We start from the raw sequence: 20,374 nt of genomic DNA, 5'->3' as shown, positions 1-20,374 counted from the left end.
TACGTGTTCAGGTTGCCAACCTGAGCATCTGGTTCTCTGGGACCAGCAAATTCCCTGAAGTCAAAAGCAGCTTCTGCACTGTAATAAGTCTTTGGTTTCTTTTTCCCCTTTCCTTTGGCATAATCAAGTCTTACAGTGTTTTCCTCTCTTCCATTTAACTGCTTTATCCATCTTTTAAGTTTCTTCAACAGAAAGTTGTATTACAAGTGGGGGTTGAAGGGTTTTGAGTTATTTTTTTAACCCTGTTCTACTACACCAGAAACTTAAGGTCATCAACTGATGAACTATCATTTTTCAAAGTTTGTAGCTTGAGGTTTGGTTTCAGTTGTAGCTGCTCCTGATAGTATTTTCTTAGTAATTATACTGTAATGAGTCCAGATTTTATTGTTTTGAGGTTTGTTTTTGAGTCGTTGTTGTTGTTGTTTTGCAATTATCCTGTTGGGGTTCCAGAGTTTCTTGAATTGGTGAGTTGATGATGTCTTTTATCTGTTTTGGAAAATTCTTAGCCATTATCTCTTTATTTCTTCTGCCCTCCCCAAATGAGACCTTTCAGCTGTTTCTCATATATTCCTTATATGTTTTCCTAGATTTTTCCAATTTTAAAATTTCTATTCTTTACTTGGATACTCTCTATTGAATTGTGTGTCTTCTAGTTAGCCAATTCACTAATTTTGTCTTTTTTCCATATCCAAATCTTTGGCTAAATCCTTCCACTGAGTTTAAGAAATTGGTTTTTTGTTTGTTTGTTTGTTTGTTTGTTTTGTTTTGTTTTCAGCTCTAAAATGTCCATTCGGTTATCTTTTGCGGATTTCAATTTTCTGGTGGGATTGTTCAACGTTCTAATTTTTTCCATTTTTTCATCCATTTTCTTGTGCATTTTAATCATAGTTTTTGTGTGTTAATTCCAATCTCTGTATCATCTGTTTCCATTACCTTTTTTTCTCCTGGTTTCATACCATAGGTCTGTCTTTTGACATTAATTATCTTATTTTTTTATTGAATGCTAGACATTGTGTACACAAGACACGGAGCCACCAAATGCTGTAAACTTCTTTGAGTGGCCTCCCTTTTCCTCTTTTAGGCAGGTAATGTAATGAGATGGATTATTGAAGCAAATTAGGACATAAAGTGAGTCACGATGAGTTTGGATTTTTTCGATAAGGTTTAAAATACCTCTGATTTGCACTGATCCCAGATGAAGACACCCAAGGTTTTCCACTGAGAGACTGCATTTGAATAGTCTTTTCTCCTCTTTAATTCCTCTGTCATAGTTTCAGTCTCTTGCTTCATGAAGCTTCAGAACTGAGAAAAGTACTTGAAAAAGACAACTGAGATTTTATCTCCGTGAAGCCTCTAATTTTGCCCTCCAACCATACATACATGACTGTTGAAAGTTCTTTTAGCTCTTTGTCCTCTAGCCACAACCCTCTGCCTCTGCCAAGTCCAGACTCTCTGCTTCTAGTTGTGTCCAGAATTAACGAGTGCTCTTAGAGGACAAAATTACTGCTGATCTTGTAGCCAGATCACCACATCCTTCAGGACTTTCAGCTCTCTCCCTTTCTGTTAAATAGACCTTCTCATAATTGTCATCGCCATTTCCTAATGGGGAGCCTGCAGGTAATTCTGCTCTGCTTTTCAGAGACTTTGACAGAGTTCTTCCAGCCTCCTGGCCTGAACGACTTGCCAAACATCTTGGGAAGGGGAGCTGGCTGTATATTGGGGACTTTCCAGGTTCTAGCCCTCCACGACAATCACAAGCTCATCTGTTTTCCTTGCTCATAGCAGCGCTCCTTGGCCTTGGCCAAGCCCAGAGTTTCAGCCTCTGCTACCAGAATCAGCAAATACCCCCAGAAAAGAACAATGAATGTGCTCAACTCCCAAAGTTCTACTGTCTTAAGAACCTTAAGTCTCTGTTTTTGTAACTCTCTAAAACCTTTTCAAACAGTTGTTTTGGTATTCTATCCAGCAATTCTAATTGTTCTAAACTGGACTTCTGGCCTGCCTCAAACTATTCCATCCTACCCTCTGATGAATTTTTGGATAGATTACTTCTATAGATACTAGTTACTTACATAGGTGCTGTTATTATTGTGACTATCTAAATTTCTTTACAGTTAAATCATGTATTATAATTTCTTTCCTGTGCAACACCTCCCCCCATAAACAACTATTGCCTTGTCATTCAAATATATATATATATGTATATTTGCTTGGATTTTTTGTCCTCATTACCAATTCTTCCCAAACTCTTCATAAAACTATAAAACTCTTCTCAATAAGATGAGACATATTAGGCAATTTATCAGTTCTGTTTTATTTTCTTGGAGAGGCTCTCCTGGAACCTTCCATTCTCCGGCTCTGATCAGCTCTGGTTACTTTAGGCCTCTAGGCCTGACTGTCTGAAGCATGACCTCCATGCTAGGTCACATCCCACGTTTTAGATTTCACATAGGTCTCTTTCTTGTTTTACTCCCTCATTTTGGTGTAGCACATTATTTATAGCCTCCTGAATAAGAGTTCATAGAAGGCATGCATATGTATTTTTAAGATCATTCATGTTTTTTTTCTAATGTTTATTTTTTTATCCTCACACCCGTATGAAAGTTTGGTATGGATAGAAGTCTATTCTGAATATTATTTTCGTTCATGGTCTTGCAGTTACCAGTATTGCTAATGAGAATTCTGCCACCATCGTGATTCTTGATTCTTTCTTTATGTGTCATCTGCTTAGCATCTCTGAGACTTTCTGGTTCCTTAATCCTTTGATTGCTGAAATTTATAATTATTTGCTTTGGGTGGGGAGTGGTTTCATTTATTGTTCTGGGTGTTCTAAAGCCCTTTCAAATGGAAACTAATTTATTCCAATTCACATAATTTTGCTTATAATGTTTCTTCGATAATTTCCTCCCTTCTGCTTCTTTCTTCTATCTTTTGGGAATTCCCGTTAGTTGGATATCAGGTCTCCTATGTTGACCCTCTACAACCTTTCCGTTCATTTCCTTGGCAATCTTTTTAAATTGTTTTCTTTTGAATCTGTCATCTGTGAGATTTTCTCAGCTCATTCATCTCTTCTAGTGATTTTTAAATTTAATTTCTAAAGGTTCTTTTCATAAGTTGCTTCATTTTTATACCATCCTCTTTTTATTTAAATGAATCTAATGTTTTCTCTCTGCTATTGAAGATGACAATATTTTAAATTCCATCCATTTCTTCCAAGGTTTAAGAATTAGTTTCTCCCCACTTCCTACCCCATTACTTGTTTGTGCTCAAAGATCCCATCAGGCATCGGCTAGATATCCATCCACATTTAGGAATGAGACATGATTCGGGTTCTGTGTAGGGGTGCTTCTGGTTCACTGGTGAGCTTCTTTTGGTTCATAGTTTTGCTTTTCACCCCCTCAACCTGTCATCCGAAGTAATGGTGCCTCTGATTTCTGAACGTTTTATAATTCAGAAATCTAAATTATCTTGCTTCTTGCTAGTTTCTCCCTGTGTAAATAATTACGTTGTTAAATATTTACTGAGATATAATTGACACACACAAAAAAATTTAATGTATACATCTTCATCACCACAACCAAGGTACTAAACATATTCATCACCTCCAAAAGCTTTTCATGTTTGTTAACTATAGATTCTGTGTTTTGAAGATCTCTAGAACTTGCTCATCATCGATAACTGAAACTTTATACTCATTGAAAAACAACTCTATTTTCCCCTCCCCTAGCCCTAGCCACCACCATTCTATTCTCTACCTCTATCGATGTGACTGCTTTATATGCCCCACATAAGTGGGATCATATAGTGTTAATCCTTCTGTGACTGCTTTATTTCACTTAGCATAACATCCTCTAGGTTCGCCCGTGTTGTTACAAATGGCAAGATTTCCTTCTTTTTTAAAGTCGAGTAATATTCCATTGTCAGTATGCTCCACATTTTCTTTATTCCTTCACCTGTCCATGAGCATTTGGGTTGTCTTCATATTTTGGCAATTGGGATAAAGTTGAAGTGAACATGGAGGTGTAGATGTTTCTTCCAGATCCTGATTTCAATTCTTATAATTAAATTCCCTGAAGTAGGAATGTTGTATCATACAGTAGTTCTATGTTTAATTTTTTTGAGGACTTTCATAATGTTTTCCATAGTGCTACACCACTATTTGTCCCTCTAACAGGGCACAAGGGTTTCCATTTCTCCACATCTTTGCCAACACTTGTTATCTTTAGTTTTGCTTTTATAAGAGCCACCTTAACAAGTGTGAGGTGATAGCTTATTGTGGTTTTGATCTGCGTTTTCCTCATGGTTAGTGATACTGAGCACCTACCTTTTCATATACATAGTTGCGATTTGTATATCTTCCTGGAGAAATGTCTATTCAAGTCCTTTGCTCATTTTTTTAATTGAGTTTGTTTGTTTGTTTGTTTGGGTGTATGCTGTTGAAATATCAGATAGAAGGTTTGCAAATATTTTCTCCCATTCCATGAGATGCCTTTACACTCTCTTGATAGTTTTCTTTTCTATGCAGTGCTTTTTAGTTTGACGTAGTCCCACTTGTCTATTTTCGGATGCCTATGCTTTCAGTGTCAAAATCAAGAAATCATTGCTAAGAACAATGACAAGAAGACTTACAGTTGCAGGTTGAGTTTTTTCTTTTAACATGTTTTAAATAAAGTTTACTTTTTAGAGAAGTTTAGGTTCACAGAAAACTGGAGTAGACAGCTGAGACTTCCCCTATTTCTTCTCTTGTAAACATGCACAACCTACTCTACTGTTGACATCTGTCGACATCCTCCACCAGAGTGGTACATTCGTTCCAATTATGATCCTGCACTGACACATCATTATCATGCAAAGTTCATAGAGTACATTAGTTTTCACTCTTGTTGTACATTCTAGGGGTTTGGATAATTTTATAACGACATATATCCACCATTATAGTATTATACAGGTAGTTTTTCTGCTCTAAAAATCCTCTTGCTCTGCCTATTCATCCCTCCTCTGGGCAACCACTAATATTTTTACTGTCTCCATGGTTTTGATTTTTCTAGACTGTCATGTGATTGGAATCAAATAGGTGCAACCTTTTCAGATTGGCTTTTTTTTTTAATTTAATAACATGCATTTAAGGTGAAGGCCATGTCTTTTCATGGCTTGATAACTCATTTCTTTTTATCGATGATTACTATTTCATTGTCTGAATGTGTCAGTTTATTTATCCATTCACCTTTAAGGGGTCATCTTGGTTGCTTCCAAATTTGTGTAATTATGAAGGAAGCTACTGTAAACACTCATGTGCAGGTGTTTGTGTTGGACATAGTTTTTCCATTCCTTTTGGTAAAGACCAAAGAGCACAAGCCCTGGATCATACAATAAGAGTATATTTAGTTTTTTTAATCTATAGATTTTTAAAATTTCGATATAATTGATATATAACATTATGTCAGTTTTGAGTGTACAGCATAATAATTCAGTATTTGTATATATTGCAAAGCAATCGCCACAATAAGTCTAGTTAACATCCATCACCATACATAATTATGAAACGTTTTTTTCTGTAGTGAAAATTTTTAAGATCTACTCTCTTAGCAATTTTCAACTGTACGATATTATTAACTCTAGTGCCCACGCCATATGTTGCATTAAAGTTTCAGGTCTTACGTTTAAGTCCTCAATCCATTTTGAGTTGATTTTTGTATACGGGGTAAGACAGGTTTCTTATTCCTTCATTCGTGAAACTGGCTACCACTTAAAAATTCTTATCTCATCTCTGAAACGTTTGCTTGACATCTGCTGTTTGATATTCTCTCTTCTCCTGTTCTCTTGTCCTTGCTGCCTTTTGCAGTAATTCTAACAGGTGATTTAGTAAGGTTTCAGAGGAAACACAAATGAATGAAGGTGTGTTCAATCTACCAGGTTTAACCAACAGCATAGATAGATTTTCTAATGTAAACTTTCCTAGAATCGTTGAGATACTTGGTCATATCACATTACTTTCTCATTCATTCTTGAACTAAACTCACTAATATTTTATTAGAGGATTTAACCTCATGTTTGTAAGCAATGTTAATGCACAATTTTCATTTATTTTATATTTATCTGGTTTTGATAGTGGAAATATAGTAGTCTCATAATGATTTGGGGTGATTTGAATTTTTTAAATGGTTACTTAATACAAACATTTTCTGTTCCTGAAGGATTGCTGGAAATTGTCCATAAACTGTTTGAAACTGCTATCTGTGTGTGGGGGGTGGGGAAAAGGGAGGGCTCAGGTCGGTCTGGCAGTACATTACACATTTCTCCTATTACTTTTAGTTCTATTTAGTTCCATTGACTCTCAGCTTTGATAATTCATCTTCTCCTAAAAAGTAATCCTTTTTCCTAGATTGTCATATTTATTGGTAGAAATTATACAAGGATTCCTTTTATATATAAAGTTTTCATTTCTTCCTTAACTGGAGACATGTCCTTTTCCTTATTCTTAGCATTGTTCATTTATGTCTTTTCTTTTGTTTTCTTGGTCAAACTTTTCATTTTGTTATTCTTGGCAAAGAACCACCTTTTGGTTGATCCATTACTCTTATTTTTTGCTTAAGAATTAATTATATCCTGATTTCCTTTATTATATTTTTTCCCTAATTCTTGTCTTCAATTTCCTTGGAGGAGTGGGGATTACCTTGATTTTTTTTAATAGCTTGATTTAAAACAGTTTAATTTTCAATGTTTCTTATTTCCCAATAAATCTATTTCGGGCCATGAATGTTCACCTCATGCTACTTTATATACGTTTGCTTTTTTTATGTGATGTTTTCATTGGTGCTTATTTCTTAATCTGCAATTTCTATTTTGATTTGCTCCTTTTAACTAAGAACTGTGAGGAAGAACTTTGAAAACTTCTCAGGGATAAATTGAGGAGGTCCTCCTTTGTCCTGGTTGTTTATTCTGATCTTATCATATGTGGTTAGAAAATGTTTCCTTATGATTTTTTTCATTGGAGAATCTATTGTTATTTCTTGTATGGCCTCATAGATATCATTTTTGAGGTTTCTTCATATTTGAAATGCAATATAATGCAGTGATTAATAGTGTGCTATCTAATGCTAGTCACAGGAGGCAGGGGAGGAGATGAGGAGGTAAGCAGAAATGTTGGTGGGGGGTGTTCTCAACCCTAGCTTTGTCAATACATAGTTGTAAAATATTTTCCTTCAATATTTTAAAGATATTTCCTAACAGATCATGACTTCTACCATACAGTCTGGTAGAGTATACATTTTATCAGTATGAAATAACCTACTGCAGTCTTTTTTTTTAAATTGAATTTATTGAGGGGATATTGATTAATAAAACTGTATAGGTTTCAAATGTACAACTCTATAATATGTCATCTGCATATTGTATTGTGTGTTCACCACCCAATGTCAAATCTCCTTCCATCACCATATATTTGACCCCCTTTACCTTTATCTGTCTCCCCACTCCTCCCTTTCCCTCTGGCAACAACTAAACTGTTGTCTGTGTCTATGAGTTTCTGTCTTACTCATTTGTTGCTTTCAGTTTTATATCCCACATATGAATGAAATCATATGATTCTCAATTTTTTTCTGCCTGACTTATTTTGCTTAGCATAATCTCAACATCCATCCATGTGGTATCTAGCCCCAAAATTTGAAAATACTTATCTGAATGGATATATGCACCCCAGTGTTCTTCTAGAGTCTATGTAATACTTTTCAAACTAAATCATATGTGTTCACGATGTTAGTTTTGCTACAAGGCATTCTTTTACCTTCCATTTGTTTAGTATGTCTTTTCCAATCCCTTTATTTTCAATCTCATTGAGCTGTTTTATTTTTGACATGTCCCTTACAACTAGAATATGTATAGCTAAATTTCATTTCCTAGCCAATATACATATTTCTATATTTTATGTCAGTTTATGTTGTTAAGATTTATTTTTAACGCTCATATGTTTGCATTTATCCTTGCTATCTTAGTTATTACTTAACAGTCACAAGACTTTCTTTTTGTTCTCCTACCCTCTTTCTTACCTGTTTTGGGGTTGGGTGCATTTCCTTTCCCAGTGTATTTTTGCCTTCAATACACTAGGAATAATATCTTCTTTTTCTTAGTTGAAACTGAATTTTTAATAGACACACCTAAGCTTATATTGTTCTCTCAGTATCTGAAGTCATTTGGTATCTTTTCCTAAGCTAAAAACTGGAACTCGATTTTATTTCTCTCCTCCCTCTTCCCGTCTCCTTTATAAACTTTTGAGTTCTCATGGTCTGAAAATATCTTTATTTTACTTTAATACATGAATGATTATTGTGGCTGTATTTAGAATTAAGGTTCAAAACGATTTTTCACTTAAAATTTTGGATATTTGTTTTCATTGTCTTCTTGTATTCAGTGTTGCATGTAAAAATTCAACATCCGTCAGGTTTTCATTCCTTTTAAGTAAGTTACTTTTACTTTCTGGGAACTTTATGATATTTTTGTTATCCTTGATGTCTTATATTTACATAATAATACCGCTGGGTAAGGGTTTTAAGTGATCACTCTCTGTACTTGATGGGCCTTTTAAATCTAAGGTTCTAGCTTTAGCTCCAAGAAATGTTTTTCCTAGTTTATATTACTTCTTTCTCTTCTCTCTTTTTGGAATTCTCATTGGCAGAATGTTGAAACATCAGATTATGCAGTATATCTTAATTTTTTTTTAAATTTCCTTATCTTTTTTCTTGTATTCTGGGGGCGGGGGGGGTTGGAGAATGTGGCTAACTTTTCTTCAACTGAGTCTATTCAGCTGTTAACACGCCTACCTTTTTTAAAAATAGTTTTCGTAAGGTACAATTTATGTACTAGAAAATTTACCTATTTTAAGTGTATAATTCAATGACTTTTAGTAAATTTATAGAATTTTACAACCATCATCACAATTGAAGTTTAAAACTTTATCATTACCCCCAAAAGTTTGGTCATGGCTACTTGTAGTCAATCCATATTGCTATTCCCCAGCCCCAGGTAACCCCTACTCTACTCTCTTTCTTTGTAGATTTCTTTTTTATTTCATTTAGAAATTTCATATAGATGGAATCATGCATTATTTTGTCTTTTGAACCTAACTCTTTTCACTGAGCATAATATTTTTGAGGTTCATTAATGTAGCATGTATTAGTATTTCATTCTTTGTATTGCTAAATAGTAATTCATTGGATGAATCTACCACATTTTATTTATCCATTTACCTTTGATGGACATTTGGGTTGTTTTCACTTTTTGTCTATTATGAAAAATGTTGCCACAAATATTTGCATATAAGTCTTTATGTAGACATATGTTTTCATTTCTAGGTAGATACTTAGGAATGAAATAATTTGTTATATGGAAACATCTTGTTTAACTTTTTAAGAAACTATCTTACAATGTTTCCAAAGGACCATTTTATACCTCACCAACATGTATAAAGGTTCATTTTTCTACAATCTTGCTAACACTTATTATTTTATCCCTTTGTGTATAGCCAGTCCACTGGGTATGTATTGGCATCTCATTTTGGTTTTAATTTGCTTTTCTCCTAATGACTTGTAATGTTAAGCATCTTTTCACGTGTTTACTGCTTTTTAGATGTCCTTCCATATATCTCTTTGAAAAAATAGCTATTAAAATTAGCCTATCTTTTAACTGGTTTTTTTTTGGTCTAATTACTGAGTTGTAAGAATTCTTTAGATATCTGTATATAAGTTGTTCATTAGAAATATTATTGGCTAATATTTTCTCCCAGGCTAGGACCACTCTTTTATTTTTCTAATGGTGTCTTTTGAAACACAAAATATTTAAATTTATTTAAATTCCGGTTTATTGATTTATCTTTTTATGGATTATGCTTTCGGTGTTGTGGCAACTTTTTTGTCTAACCCAAGGTCACAAAGATTTCTTCTTATATAATCATTTTTACTTATACAGAGTATGCTACTTAATTTGCGGAGCCCCATAAAAAATGAAAGTTGGCGAACACTTGTTCACAAATCATTGTGAATTTCAAAACCACGAAAGCAGAACATTAAAGCAAGCACAGGACCTGTATGATTACATAGAATGCATGCCCACAAGGCTGTCCCTGCTCTTACATTTAGGTCTATGATCCTTTTGAGTTGATTTTGGTGTATGGTATGAAGTTTTCTTGGTTGGACTCAGATATTTTTGTTACATAAGTTTTTATATTACTTCAACCAGTTTCAGTGGGTTTATAAGCTGCAAGTGCGCCACACTTTTACAATCATTTCAAAAGAACTGAGGTTTTTAAATTTTTTTTTCTCATTGAGTCGCCTTATATACCTCTATTTATTTGATCTTATTTAACTTCCTTCAATAAGATTTTACAGTTTTTTTCATATAGGTCCATACTTTCCAATTGTTTAAAAATATGTGTGTATTTTTGCTATTGTGTCTGAAGCATTATTTTCTTTATTTTCAGATTGTTATTTCAAATGAAATTTGTAAGCTTTATATATGTTTTATTCATGCAATTCTTTTTCTAGTTCTTACAGAGTTTGATTAGGTCTCTAGGGTTTCTATGTATAAAATCATAGGACATATAATGTTGTACCTTATTTTAGTTTTACACCAATGACCTAATTCCCTTATCCTATATGTTTGCTAAAACTCCTAAAAATATTTATAAACCAATGATGATAATGATAGGCATCTCTGTTTATTTTTTTATTTAAACGACTTTATCATGTCAATGTTTACTGTAATATTTTTAAATAATTTTATTTTTGGAGACTTTAAGTTATATTGACTTCTATCTACTTTATATAGTTTTTTTTTTATAAAAATAGCTGCTAGGTCTTACCAAATTCCCTTTTAAAACAATTTAATGATATATTTATATACTTCTTTCTCTTTGTTTGTTGATATAATAAATTATATAAAGAGATTTTCTAATGTTGAACTATCTTACTCTTTCTTATTTCATTATTTTTCTTTTTTTTCACTTTTTCTTGAAATAGCCTCTAACCATAAGTTTTATTTCATCTTTGACCCAACACAATACTTTTTGTTTTGTTTTATAAAATCTCCAGGTGGTTTATTTTCTTTAACATGCAACCTGTTTCGTTTCTATAGGTAATAACTTACTGAGACTTATTTGTGGCCAGGATTATATTCCATATTGATATACATTTCAAGAACATTGAAAAAAATGGTGTGTTCATTTTTTATAAGGTTAAATAATAAATCATTCTTGCTAACTTCTCCAGGGCCTATATATTTTGATCATTTTTTTTGCATATATGAAGTCAAAAACTAGAGGTGAATTGTTTTTCAAAATCCATAAGATATTTGTCCTATTATTTGTCTCTTGACTTCTGCTTTGATGTGTAAATGATACCCTTATTATTTTTACTTTGTTTACATTTGAATATCTTAACTTGCCTGTCTTGATTTTAACAACTTTTTTGTCGCTTCTTTCTTGTGTCTCTCCTTGAATTCTATTTTTGATCCTGTGCCTTCCAAGGTCATTTTTTCATTTTCATTTAGTGTTTTAAGTAATATATTTTTTATACTGCTTTTTTCTGTTTTTAACTTTAGAACTTCTATTGTTTTCCTTATTTTTTTCTCTCTAAAAATACAAAGTATATTTCCTTTTTGTTATATCTTTTAGTGTTTCATAGGGTTTTATAGGGTCTGATTTCATTCAGTCAGTGATTACTTTCAATTTTTCAAAACAATTTTTAATCCATATATCTGTGTTCTTAGTGTTGAATTTGAAACCATATTGTTCACATTTTTTTATATTTAAAGAAGCCATTTAACTCAAATTTTCTTTATCATTCATCTCGAGACTTTTTTAAGGCATCAATTTAAGGAAAAATGTGCACTTCTATACTGAAAACTATGAACACTTCTAGGCAAAATTAAGGAAAACTAAATAAATGGAGCGCTACCCAGTGTTAACAGATAGGAGCTCAATATTGTTAAGATGTCAGTTCTCACCAAATTTACCTATAAGTTCAACACAAAAGGCTATAAAAGTCCAAAAGGCTTTTCTTGTAGAAACTGACAAATTGATTTTTAAAGATATGTGGAAAACTAAAAGACTTGTAAAAGCCAAGATAATATTTCCCTAATTGAATTTTGCTATAATCTATAGTATTCAAGGCAATATGCTATTGGCATAAGGTTAGACAAATAGATCAATGGTCTAGAATAGAAAATCCAGAAATGTACCCATGCTTATACTGAAAATGACTTTTTGAATATTTTCATTAACTTGGGTTAGGCAAAGATTTCTTAGTACACTAAAGTTATTAACTACAAAAAAAAAACTAATAGATTTGACTTCATCAAAATTAAAATTTGGGGGACAAAAAAAAAATGACGTGGATGGCAGAGGCTCTGTTCACCCCTGGGGACCAAATCAAAGTTGTAATGGACACAAGAAGCAACAGCAAGGAAAAATCGCCTGATGTCTAGAGGAACAAGCCATACGACTAGGAAGAAGTCCAAGAAAGCACCCTGCAATGGCAGAAGGTGGGACGGAGTGAAGACGCGGGGCCGCCTGGTCCCAAAAGACTGAGTGAAACGGAGGTTGCGGCTGCTGCGGACGCCTCTTAAAAGGGCCACATCCACACGCTGATTTTCACAGTGACGGCCCTGCTTGTTCTGAGCACCCATGCCCAGTCGGCTGAGCTCAGGGGCACCAGGGACTTACAGGGAGACATTGTTGGAGTGAAGGTCGAGGCAAGACTTGCTCTGTACAGAAGTGCCAGTGGTATCCATTGTTCCCTGTTGAGTCCTCCCCACTCCCCCAGTGCACGGACACAGCACCTCCATAGCCGTGACATCATCAAACTGGACAACAGAGGTCGCTCTGCCCAGAGGATTCCCTGAAACCCTGCCTTCCCCAACTCACAGCCCCACCCAAGCCACATCCAGGTGTGTTCTCAGTGAGTCAGGTGCTCCTTGCTGAGACTCACACTGGAGGCAGCTGGCCTCAGTTTCTGGCATGGCCTTTTGAGGCAACTATAAGCACAGCATCTGTGGATTGTTTGCTGAACCTTAACAGGTAGCCCCAGAGGAATAGAAGCTTGGGCTAAGTTTGGCCTGTAGCTGAACCCCTCTCAGGACTGTGCCACTGGACACCTACTACACAAATCCATGCTAATGAGACTGGGAGACTTAGGAACTTTGCTTAATACATAGAAACACACACGGAAAGGCAGCCAAAATGGGAAGACAAAGAAGCAGAAACCATATGAGAGAACAGAACAGAGATCCAGATATAATGGAGTTTAGTAATCTAACACATGCAGAGTTCAAAACACTGGTTATAAAGATGCTCAATGAACTTTTTGGAAGTGTATATAAATTCAGTGAGAACTTCAACAAAGAGATTAAAAAAAAAACATAAAAACGGAAATGGAAATTATAAAAGGGAACCGGTCTGAAATGAAGAACACATTACCTGAGATGAGAGGTATCTTTAACGGAATAAACAAAGTGAAAAATTAAGAGGATCAAATGCCGTATCTAGAGGACAGGAAAGCAAATCAGGACACTCAATCAGAATGGCAAGAAAAAAGATACCAAGACTATAAAATAATTTAAGAAGCCTATAGGACACTATTAAGGCTCCAAATATTCATCTGATCGGTGTAGCTGAAGAAAATCAAGATGTTGAACAGCTGTTTTAAGAAATAATGATGGAAAACTTCCCTAACCTGATGAAAGAAATGGACATAAAACCCCAGGAAGCTCAGAGAATTCCAAAAATCAGAGATCCAAAAAGGTCCACACCAAGACACATCAAAATTAAAATGCCAAAGGTTAAATACAAAGAAAGAATTTTAAAAGCAGCAAGAGAAAAATAGATAATTATTTATGAGGGAACACCCACTATGTAGGAGAGCTTGGCAAAAAAATATTAGACAGCATGAAGACCCAGAATGTACAACCAAGAATAATTTATCCAGCAAAGCTATCATTTAGAGTTGAAGAGCTGATAAAGAGCTTCCCAGACAAAAATAAACTAAAGGAATTTATCACCACCAAGCCAGCATTACAAGACATGTTGGAGGGACTTCTTTAGAAGAAAAAACATGTATCAAAAACAGGAATACAGAATGGTAACAACTACATTTTTATCAATAAGCGCCTTAAAGGGAAAAGAATTAAGTGCTCCAACCAAAAGCTAGAGTGGCTTAAAGGGTAAGAAAACAAGACCCCTACATATGAAAAGGAAGGGGATGGAAAAAGATGTTGCTTTGATGGACCTCGAAGGTATTTAAGTCAGACAGAGAAAGATAAACACTATATGATTTCACTTATATGCAGAATCTAAGGAATAAAAAGAATAAACTAATCAAAAATAGACTAACAAATATAGTGGACAATTTAGTGTCGGACAGAGGGGAGTGTGATTTGGGGGGCTGGGAGAATGAGGTGAAGGGTTAAGAAGTACAAATTAGTAGCTAGCTGATGGTTGGTCACAGGGATAGGGAGCATGGTAGAAGGGATGCATTAGAATTAATACGTTGGCTAGGTGGAGGGTCAGGGGAGAGAGGGTGCAATTGGGAGGATCATTTCATGAACTATATAGATGTCTAACCTATGTAGTGTATATACTTGAAACTAAATTTTAAAAAAAATTTTTAAAAATTAAAATTTTCTCCTCATCAAAAGACATGGTTAAGAAAATGAAAGGCAAACCACAGACTAGGAGAAAATGTTTCTAATACATAAATCAAACAAAACACTTCTTTCTATAATATATAACAAACTCTTACACATCAATAAGCAGTAAAAGACAACCCAATGATCTAAACGGGCCAAAAACTGAACAGACACTTCATAAAAGAAGGTATATTAATTGCCAAAAAACACATGAAAAAGTGATCAATATCATTAATTATTAAAGAAATACATATTAAGACTACATGAGCTACCACATCACATACTAGAATGGCTAAAATCAGAAAACTACATCTAATAGATTTGGAAAAATAATTTGGCAGGTTCTATAATAGTTAAACATACTCCTACACAGTGATCCCTCAATTCCAATCTTAGCTGTTCACCCAAGAGAAATAAAAACATCTTGCCACAAAAAGGACAATAGTTTCGTTTATAATAGTCCAAAACTGGAATCAATCCAAATGTTCATCAACAAGAAAATGAATGAACAAGGGACTACCCTCCACAACAGAAAGGAACCAAGTTCTATTCCTCCAACAACACGGGTGATGAGCAAAAGAAGTCACACAGACGCACACGTGATATATTGTTCCGAGTGTGAAATCCGGTAACGGGCAGCAGTGACATGTGGTGATAGAGAGGACAGCGACGTTTGCACCACCGCACCACCGAGAGGCTGCCTGCCTCCAGGTGGTCCGCTTGTGGTTTGAAGGGGAGAGAGTGCGCGGTTCCGTTTTTTGTTTTTTGAATCACACATCAGTTTCCAGTACTGTGCCTCCTAGCCAAACTTCATCACCTCTTCAAGATTCCACAGGGCACAGGGGTTGCTTTCTCGACCGCTGGGAGCAACCTTCAGTCTCAATAGCAATTAATGCTCCTCTGACCACTTTTTGCCCTATAGATTTTGGGTGAAATATCTCATTTGTTCGCTGACCCTCTGCCATTCTCTTTGTCATTATAAACCCGATTTCTTTATTATCATTTCAGCAAAGTTCTCATTAAAAGAGAAGACAAATACTTCTTTTCAATCTACCATCTTTAACCAGAAACTTTTTCTTGCAGGATTTTCACACAATTAAGTAACATTATTATTCCCTGATGCATATTGGATACTGGGAAGTGCCAATAATTCTCTTCTGGTTTGACAAAGAACGGGTGTGAGTCTTCATATCATTTAGGAATACAAGATGCTGCTTAAAACATTATTATCAGAGTAATAAAATTATCAACTAAGAACCAAAATTACAGACTCATGTTTAAAATTACTTTCACTGTAATCAAAGTGATTTCTGAAGTTCAAATGCCTAAAAAGATTCACCATATATAACAAAGTACAGATAGGTTTATATTAACTCAAAGCAGAAGACCCAGAAGGATTGATATTCTTGTGAAATTCTCAAAGTATACTATATCATTATGAAATCATCTTTTCACTTATGAGCTAATTTGGACAAGCAATTGGACAAGCAGAGGACAACTTATTTTAATTTTTCTGAGATTTCTTTTAGTTGTTAATTAAGATAACATGTTCAACGTTAGATTCTATTTTTATTTCATTGTTTTTTTTATTTGTCTATGAATGACCTATTTATTTCATTTCAATTCTGAACAAATTTAATTTTTTTCATTAAATAAATTCTAAATATATAAAGGTATCTCTACAGTGACTGTGATTGGAGCAGACTGGACTGGATTTTTCAATCCTATATTTAAGTCTTTTTTAACCTCCACACTTTCCTCTATTAAATCTTTGTTTATTGCTTCAACTCCATTTATTTTATTCTTGACTAAGGACCACTTATCTTATATATATTGGTTCTTCACAGCCTGTTCTTCATGTATAAAATCTCACAGGCTCCACAAGCATCTTGGAATCCTGATGATGACCATTTTTACATGGTATTCTTTCTCCCTAGGATGTCCGCAGAAGACCAGAACATAGACAAAAAGATTTTCCATGACATTGTATTGAATCACTTCAGAAAATATAAGGTGGAGATTTCTAACGCAATAGATAAGCCATTTCCTTTCCTTGAAATTCTTCGTGACCGGGAATTCATCTCCAATAAAGTGTACGATGTAAGTGAGGTTTATTATGTCATGATTACTTACTAGCCATACAAAAATACAAAAGTTCTAAAACTTCACATGAAAAGATACCTACAGAGGGAACTTATAAAATATAAACCATAAAATCACTTTAGAAAGCTCTTCTGTTACTCAGGAGTCTGTATTTATATCTTCTCCCTTCAATATTTTTTAAGGATTCTCAAGAATCTGCTAGAAACCTGGTCCCTGTACCAAGAGTGGTGTACAACGTTCTCTGTGAAGTGGAGAAGACGTTCGACCTGTCATTTCTGGATGCACTGTTCAGCGAGGTCACCGTGATGAGCTACCCTGCTTTAAATCGCATTTATAAAGGCTTCCTAGATGGTAAATAGGTTTATTACCTACTTTCCATTATCCAAGGCCAATTTTTTTGACAAGTATTTATTGAGCATCTTCCATGAATCACACACGGTGCTGAGAAGTAGGGATATAGCAGTTGAGATACCAAACATGTCATGAGCTGTCTCCAAGCTTGTATATTGACTATGATACAACACCCACCTGGGTGTCTGCTTAACCAGGCATTTCGACTCATAAGACAACCAGACTCAAAGCTTTACTTAGAAGGATAAATGACAGGAAACAGCATTCCAGTAAGGCGGCGTCGGTTACTCCTCTCCCGGGGGACTCCTTGCAGTGGCTGACACAGCAGTCCACCACGTTGACTGCTACCCGCCTCGAGTGACAGCTCAGCTGTGGGTGTAGGATCCACCCTGGCTGAGCAGCACCTTGCCCACAGGAGTCAATGTGTCATATAACGACTCCGTAGTGAAAACTTTCAGGGACCCCCACAAAGGACAACCAAGTTCCAAGAGTCACCACACTGAAGGAAGATGTAAAATGGCTTATAATTTACAGATAGTCCCTCCCAGTCCACATTTGACCAGTTATGGGTCACTTTTCACTCTACACACAAAAGGGAGGCCACCTTCATCATGTGTCCAGAAAAATGAGCAAGAAAGTTAACCAAGGTCAAATTGGTCTTAAAGAAGGAGAAATGGTTTTATTAACATTTTCTCCACAAGGGGTGAAACAAATATAAATTACAGAATCACAAAACCTACTGCTCTTCCAGGGACTGTTTTTGATTCTGTGTAAAACTAAAGCTGTGATTCTAGACATTTTTCCTGAGAAGGCATAATTTATACTTTTTAATGTTACCCAGTTAAGAGAATGCTCGTTAATATTTATATCTATATATCTAGAGAAGGAAGGAAGGAAGCAAGGAAGGAGGAGGGAGGGAGGGAGGGAGGGAGGGAGGGAGGGAGGAGGAAGGACGAAAGGAAAGAAATTTACTTGCCAAAGTAAACTTTTTATTCCAATGGAGTCTCAATAGAGTTCTCCAAATAAGGGATAGAGATCTCACTTGAAAAATGGTGACATGTCCTGAAGAGGGTGGATGCAATGGGACCAGACGTAGTGTGAAAGGGACAAGTGCGTCTTCAGAACAAGGACGAATTTGATTTGGCTCAATCGGAGAGTGAGAAGCAGTCTGTGTGAGCTGATTCAAAAGAGATAAGTTCGAAGATGATTTTGGAAAATCTAGTATATAAAGCTAAACAATTTTAAGCTTATTACTAGGCAATAAAGAGATAACAACAGGTTTGGAAGCAAGATATAAAACAAGTGGTTTGCCGATTCGTGTGGATAGTAACCCTATCTAAGAACAAAATCATTCCTACAGCAAGTTGTTTAGTCAGAAAAGAAACAAAAATGTCAAATACCTATTCACAGATTTGAAGTCAATATTATATTTGCAATCAGGGTGTCCCAAGGCATGGGCCAGAAAGGAATAGCAGTTACCTTTACTACCTGCATCTTAGGGACTCTGATCCTCTCCATGGGCTGTGGGGAACACCCCCTCCCATGCCCCAGCACCTAAATCACATGCCTCATTTCCCATGCTAAAGCGACCCCCATCTACACCTGCTGCTACCCACCTGCTTTTGAGGAAGATCACAGCTGCTGCCTCTTGGACCCTGTCATCTGTGGGAGCTGTGGGGCAACAGCCCACACTGAAGAAGCTTAGGGCTGTGGTCCAGAACATGGCACCCTCTCCTGTGCCTGGACCTCACCTGCATCCCATGCATAGGTCCCCTGACTGTTCAGAGGAGCACCTGCATACAGAGCTCCTTCACATCTTCTAGGTATTGGGCCCTTTGTTCTCCTAGTACCTTTCACCTGATTTATCTGGGATTTGTACCCATGTTCTGGGATGACAAAGCATCCATGATTCCCATAGTCCTGTTTGTTTACCAGCCATAAGCGTTATCTCAGAGGAAGCTTCCTCCATCATCCCTGGGACAGTGTAGACCCACTCCCCACCTCCCATGGTGTTACCTCCTCCCTGACTCCCCATGGAGACCCATACCTTGGCTTCTTTCTTTATTTCCTTCCTCCTTACATTTGCCAGGTCACCCACATACAGGGGCCCTGAGTGAGTGACCTGGTGTCTCCTCACTGGCACCCTCTTGGGCCCCTGGTCTAGGCATCTCTGGGATGACCTCCAGAACCACACTGTGCGCCCCCTGCTTGTAGCTTCAGAGAGTGTCCTTTCTTTGTTCCTGGGACCCCCTCATCTTCCACCTTGGGAGGACTGTCTAGGTCCTCTGCTCTGTCCTCTGGTGTCTCTTAGGAAAGTTCTCATCCTCCCTGACCCAATTAAGGCCAACTCTCCTCTTGTCCAGTGCCATCTTTAAAGCAATTAAAATTCCTCTTTTATACACGTGGACCTCTATAGGATCCTAGTCCTTCTACCGAGATATCCCTCTGTCTCTTCCTAACAGTTTGAACAAGTCAGAAGACACATCACATTTCCAGTATTTATTTTGACATGTGCTTTCCCAGCCATCTGAAATTTTTTTGCATGAGTAACGGGCTGTTTCTAAGACTCCTTTATCCTGGCATTCAGGTGGCTCCTTTCTGTGGAGAACATGTAAGGGCCCCCTCATTGGAGTTCTCCTTTCTGTCCCAGGGATGAAGCGGGGACTTCACCATGAGGACTGGGTCCCACTGAGCTCTCAGGGACCCAAGGACTGGAAATGCCTAAACGTGTAAATTTGAGATGTTGTCGATGGTGTCTGATGGAGATCTTTAACTGTCCTCTTCTTTATCCCTCTCTTCAGCCATCAAAGAGAAAATTTGTCACCAAGAAAGTGATAACAAAGAAAGGGAGGAGAGGACTAATACTCAGCTAAGTCTCGAACAAGGTGATTATGACCAAATAAAAACCAATTCTCATCTGCTAAGAAAAAAGGAGAAACAGAGGTGGGAGCCTGCTGAGTGGATTTGGGGAATCAGGGAAGAAAGGCCAAGGCACATGGAGAAGACAGGGAAGGGTGTTTGTATGAGTGTCTGACCAGAGGCCAATCCTGGAGGAGTAGCTATGACAAGAGACCTTTGGCCCAATAACAAAGGAGCAGAAGCCCAGTGTGAGCAAACCAGATTTAAAGAGATGAAGAACTGAAAGTAATTGTGGTTTAAAAGATGCCACTCAGGGAAGATCAGTGTGAAGCTATGAAGGGCTAAGAATTATGGTCTCAAGGTCAACGTCAAAGAGAAGATCCTTGAT

General features: G+C 36.2%; 1 protein-coding gene across 9 annotated transcripts in view; it reads left to right on the top strand.

Moving 5' to 3' along the window:
- The window catches only part of SP100 (SP100 nuclear antigen), a 75,493-nt gene that overhangs the window by 4,896 nt on the left and 50,223 nt on the right, over positions 1-20,374 (top strand). For all 9 annotated transcript variants that reach the window (XM_016134678.2, XM_016134682.2, XM_016134680.2 and 6 more), the window contains 3 exons: positions 16,611-16,773; positions 16,959-17,127; positions 19,929-20,012. In XM_016134678.2, coding sequence (XP_015990164.2) covers positions 16,611-16,773; positions 16,959-17,127; positions 19,929-20,012 — 416 coding nt within the window. The remainder of the gene's footprint in view (positions 1-16,610; positions 16,774-16,958; positions 17,128-19,928; positions 20,013-20,374) is intronic.

This window comes from Rousettus aegyptiacus, unplaced genomic scaffold (assembly GCF_014176215.1).
Source record: "Rousettus aegyptiacus isolate mRouAeg1 unplaced genomic scaffold, mRouAeg1.p scaffold_m13_p_2, whole genome shotgun sequence".
Lineage (NCBI taxonomy): Eukaryota > Metazoa > Chordata > Mammalia > Chiroptera > Pteropodidae > Rousettus > Rousettus aegyptiacus.
The sequence above is the reverse complement of the archived record's forward strand: the minus strand, read 5'-3'. Positions and strand labels throughout refer to the sequence as shown.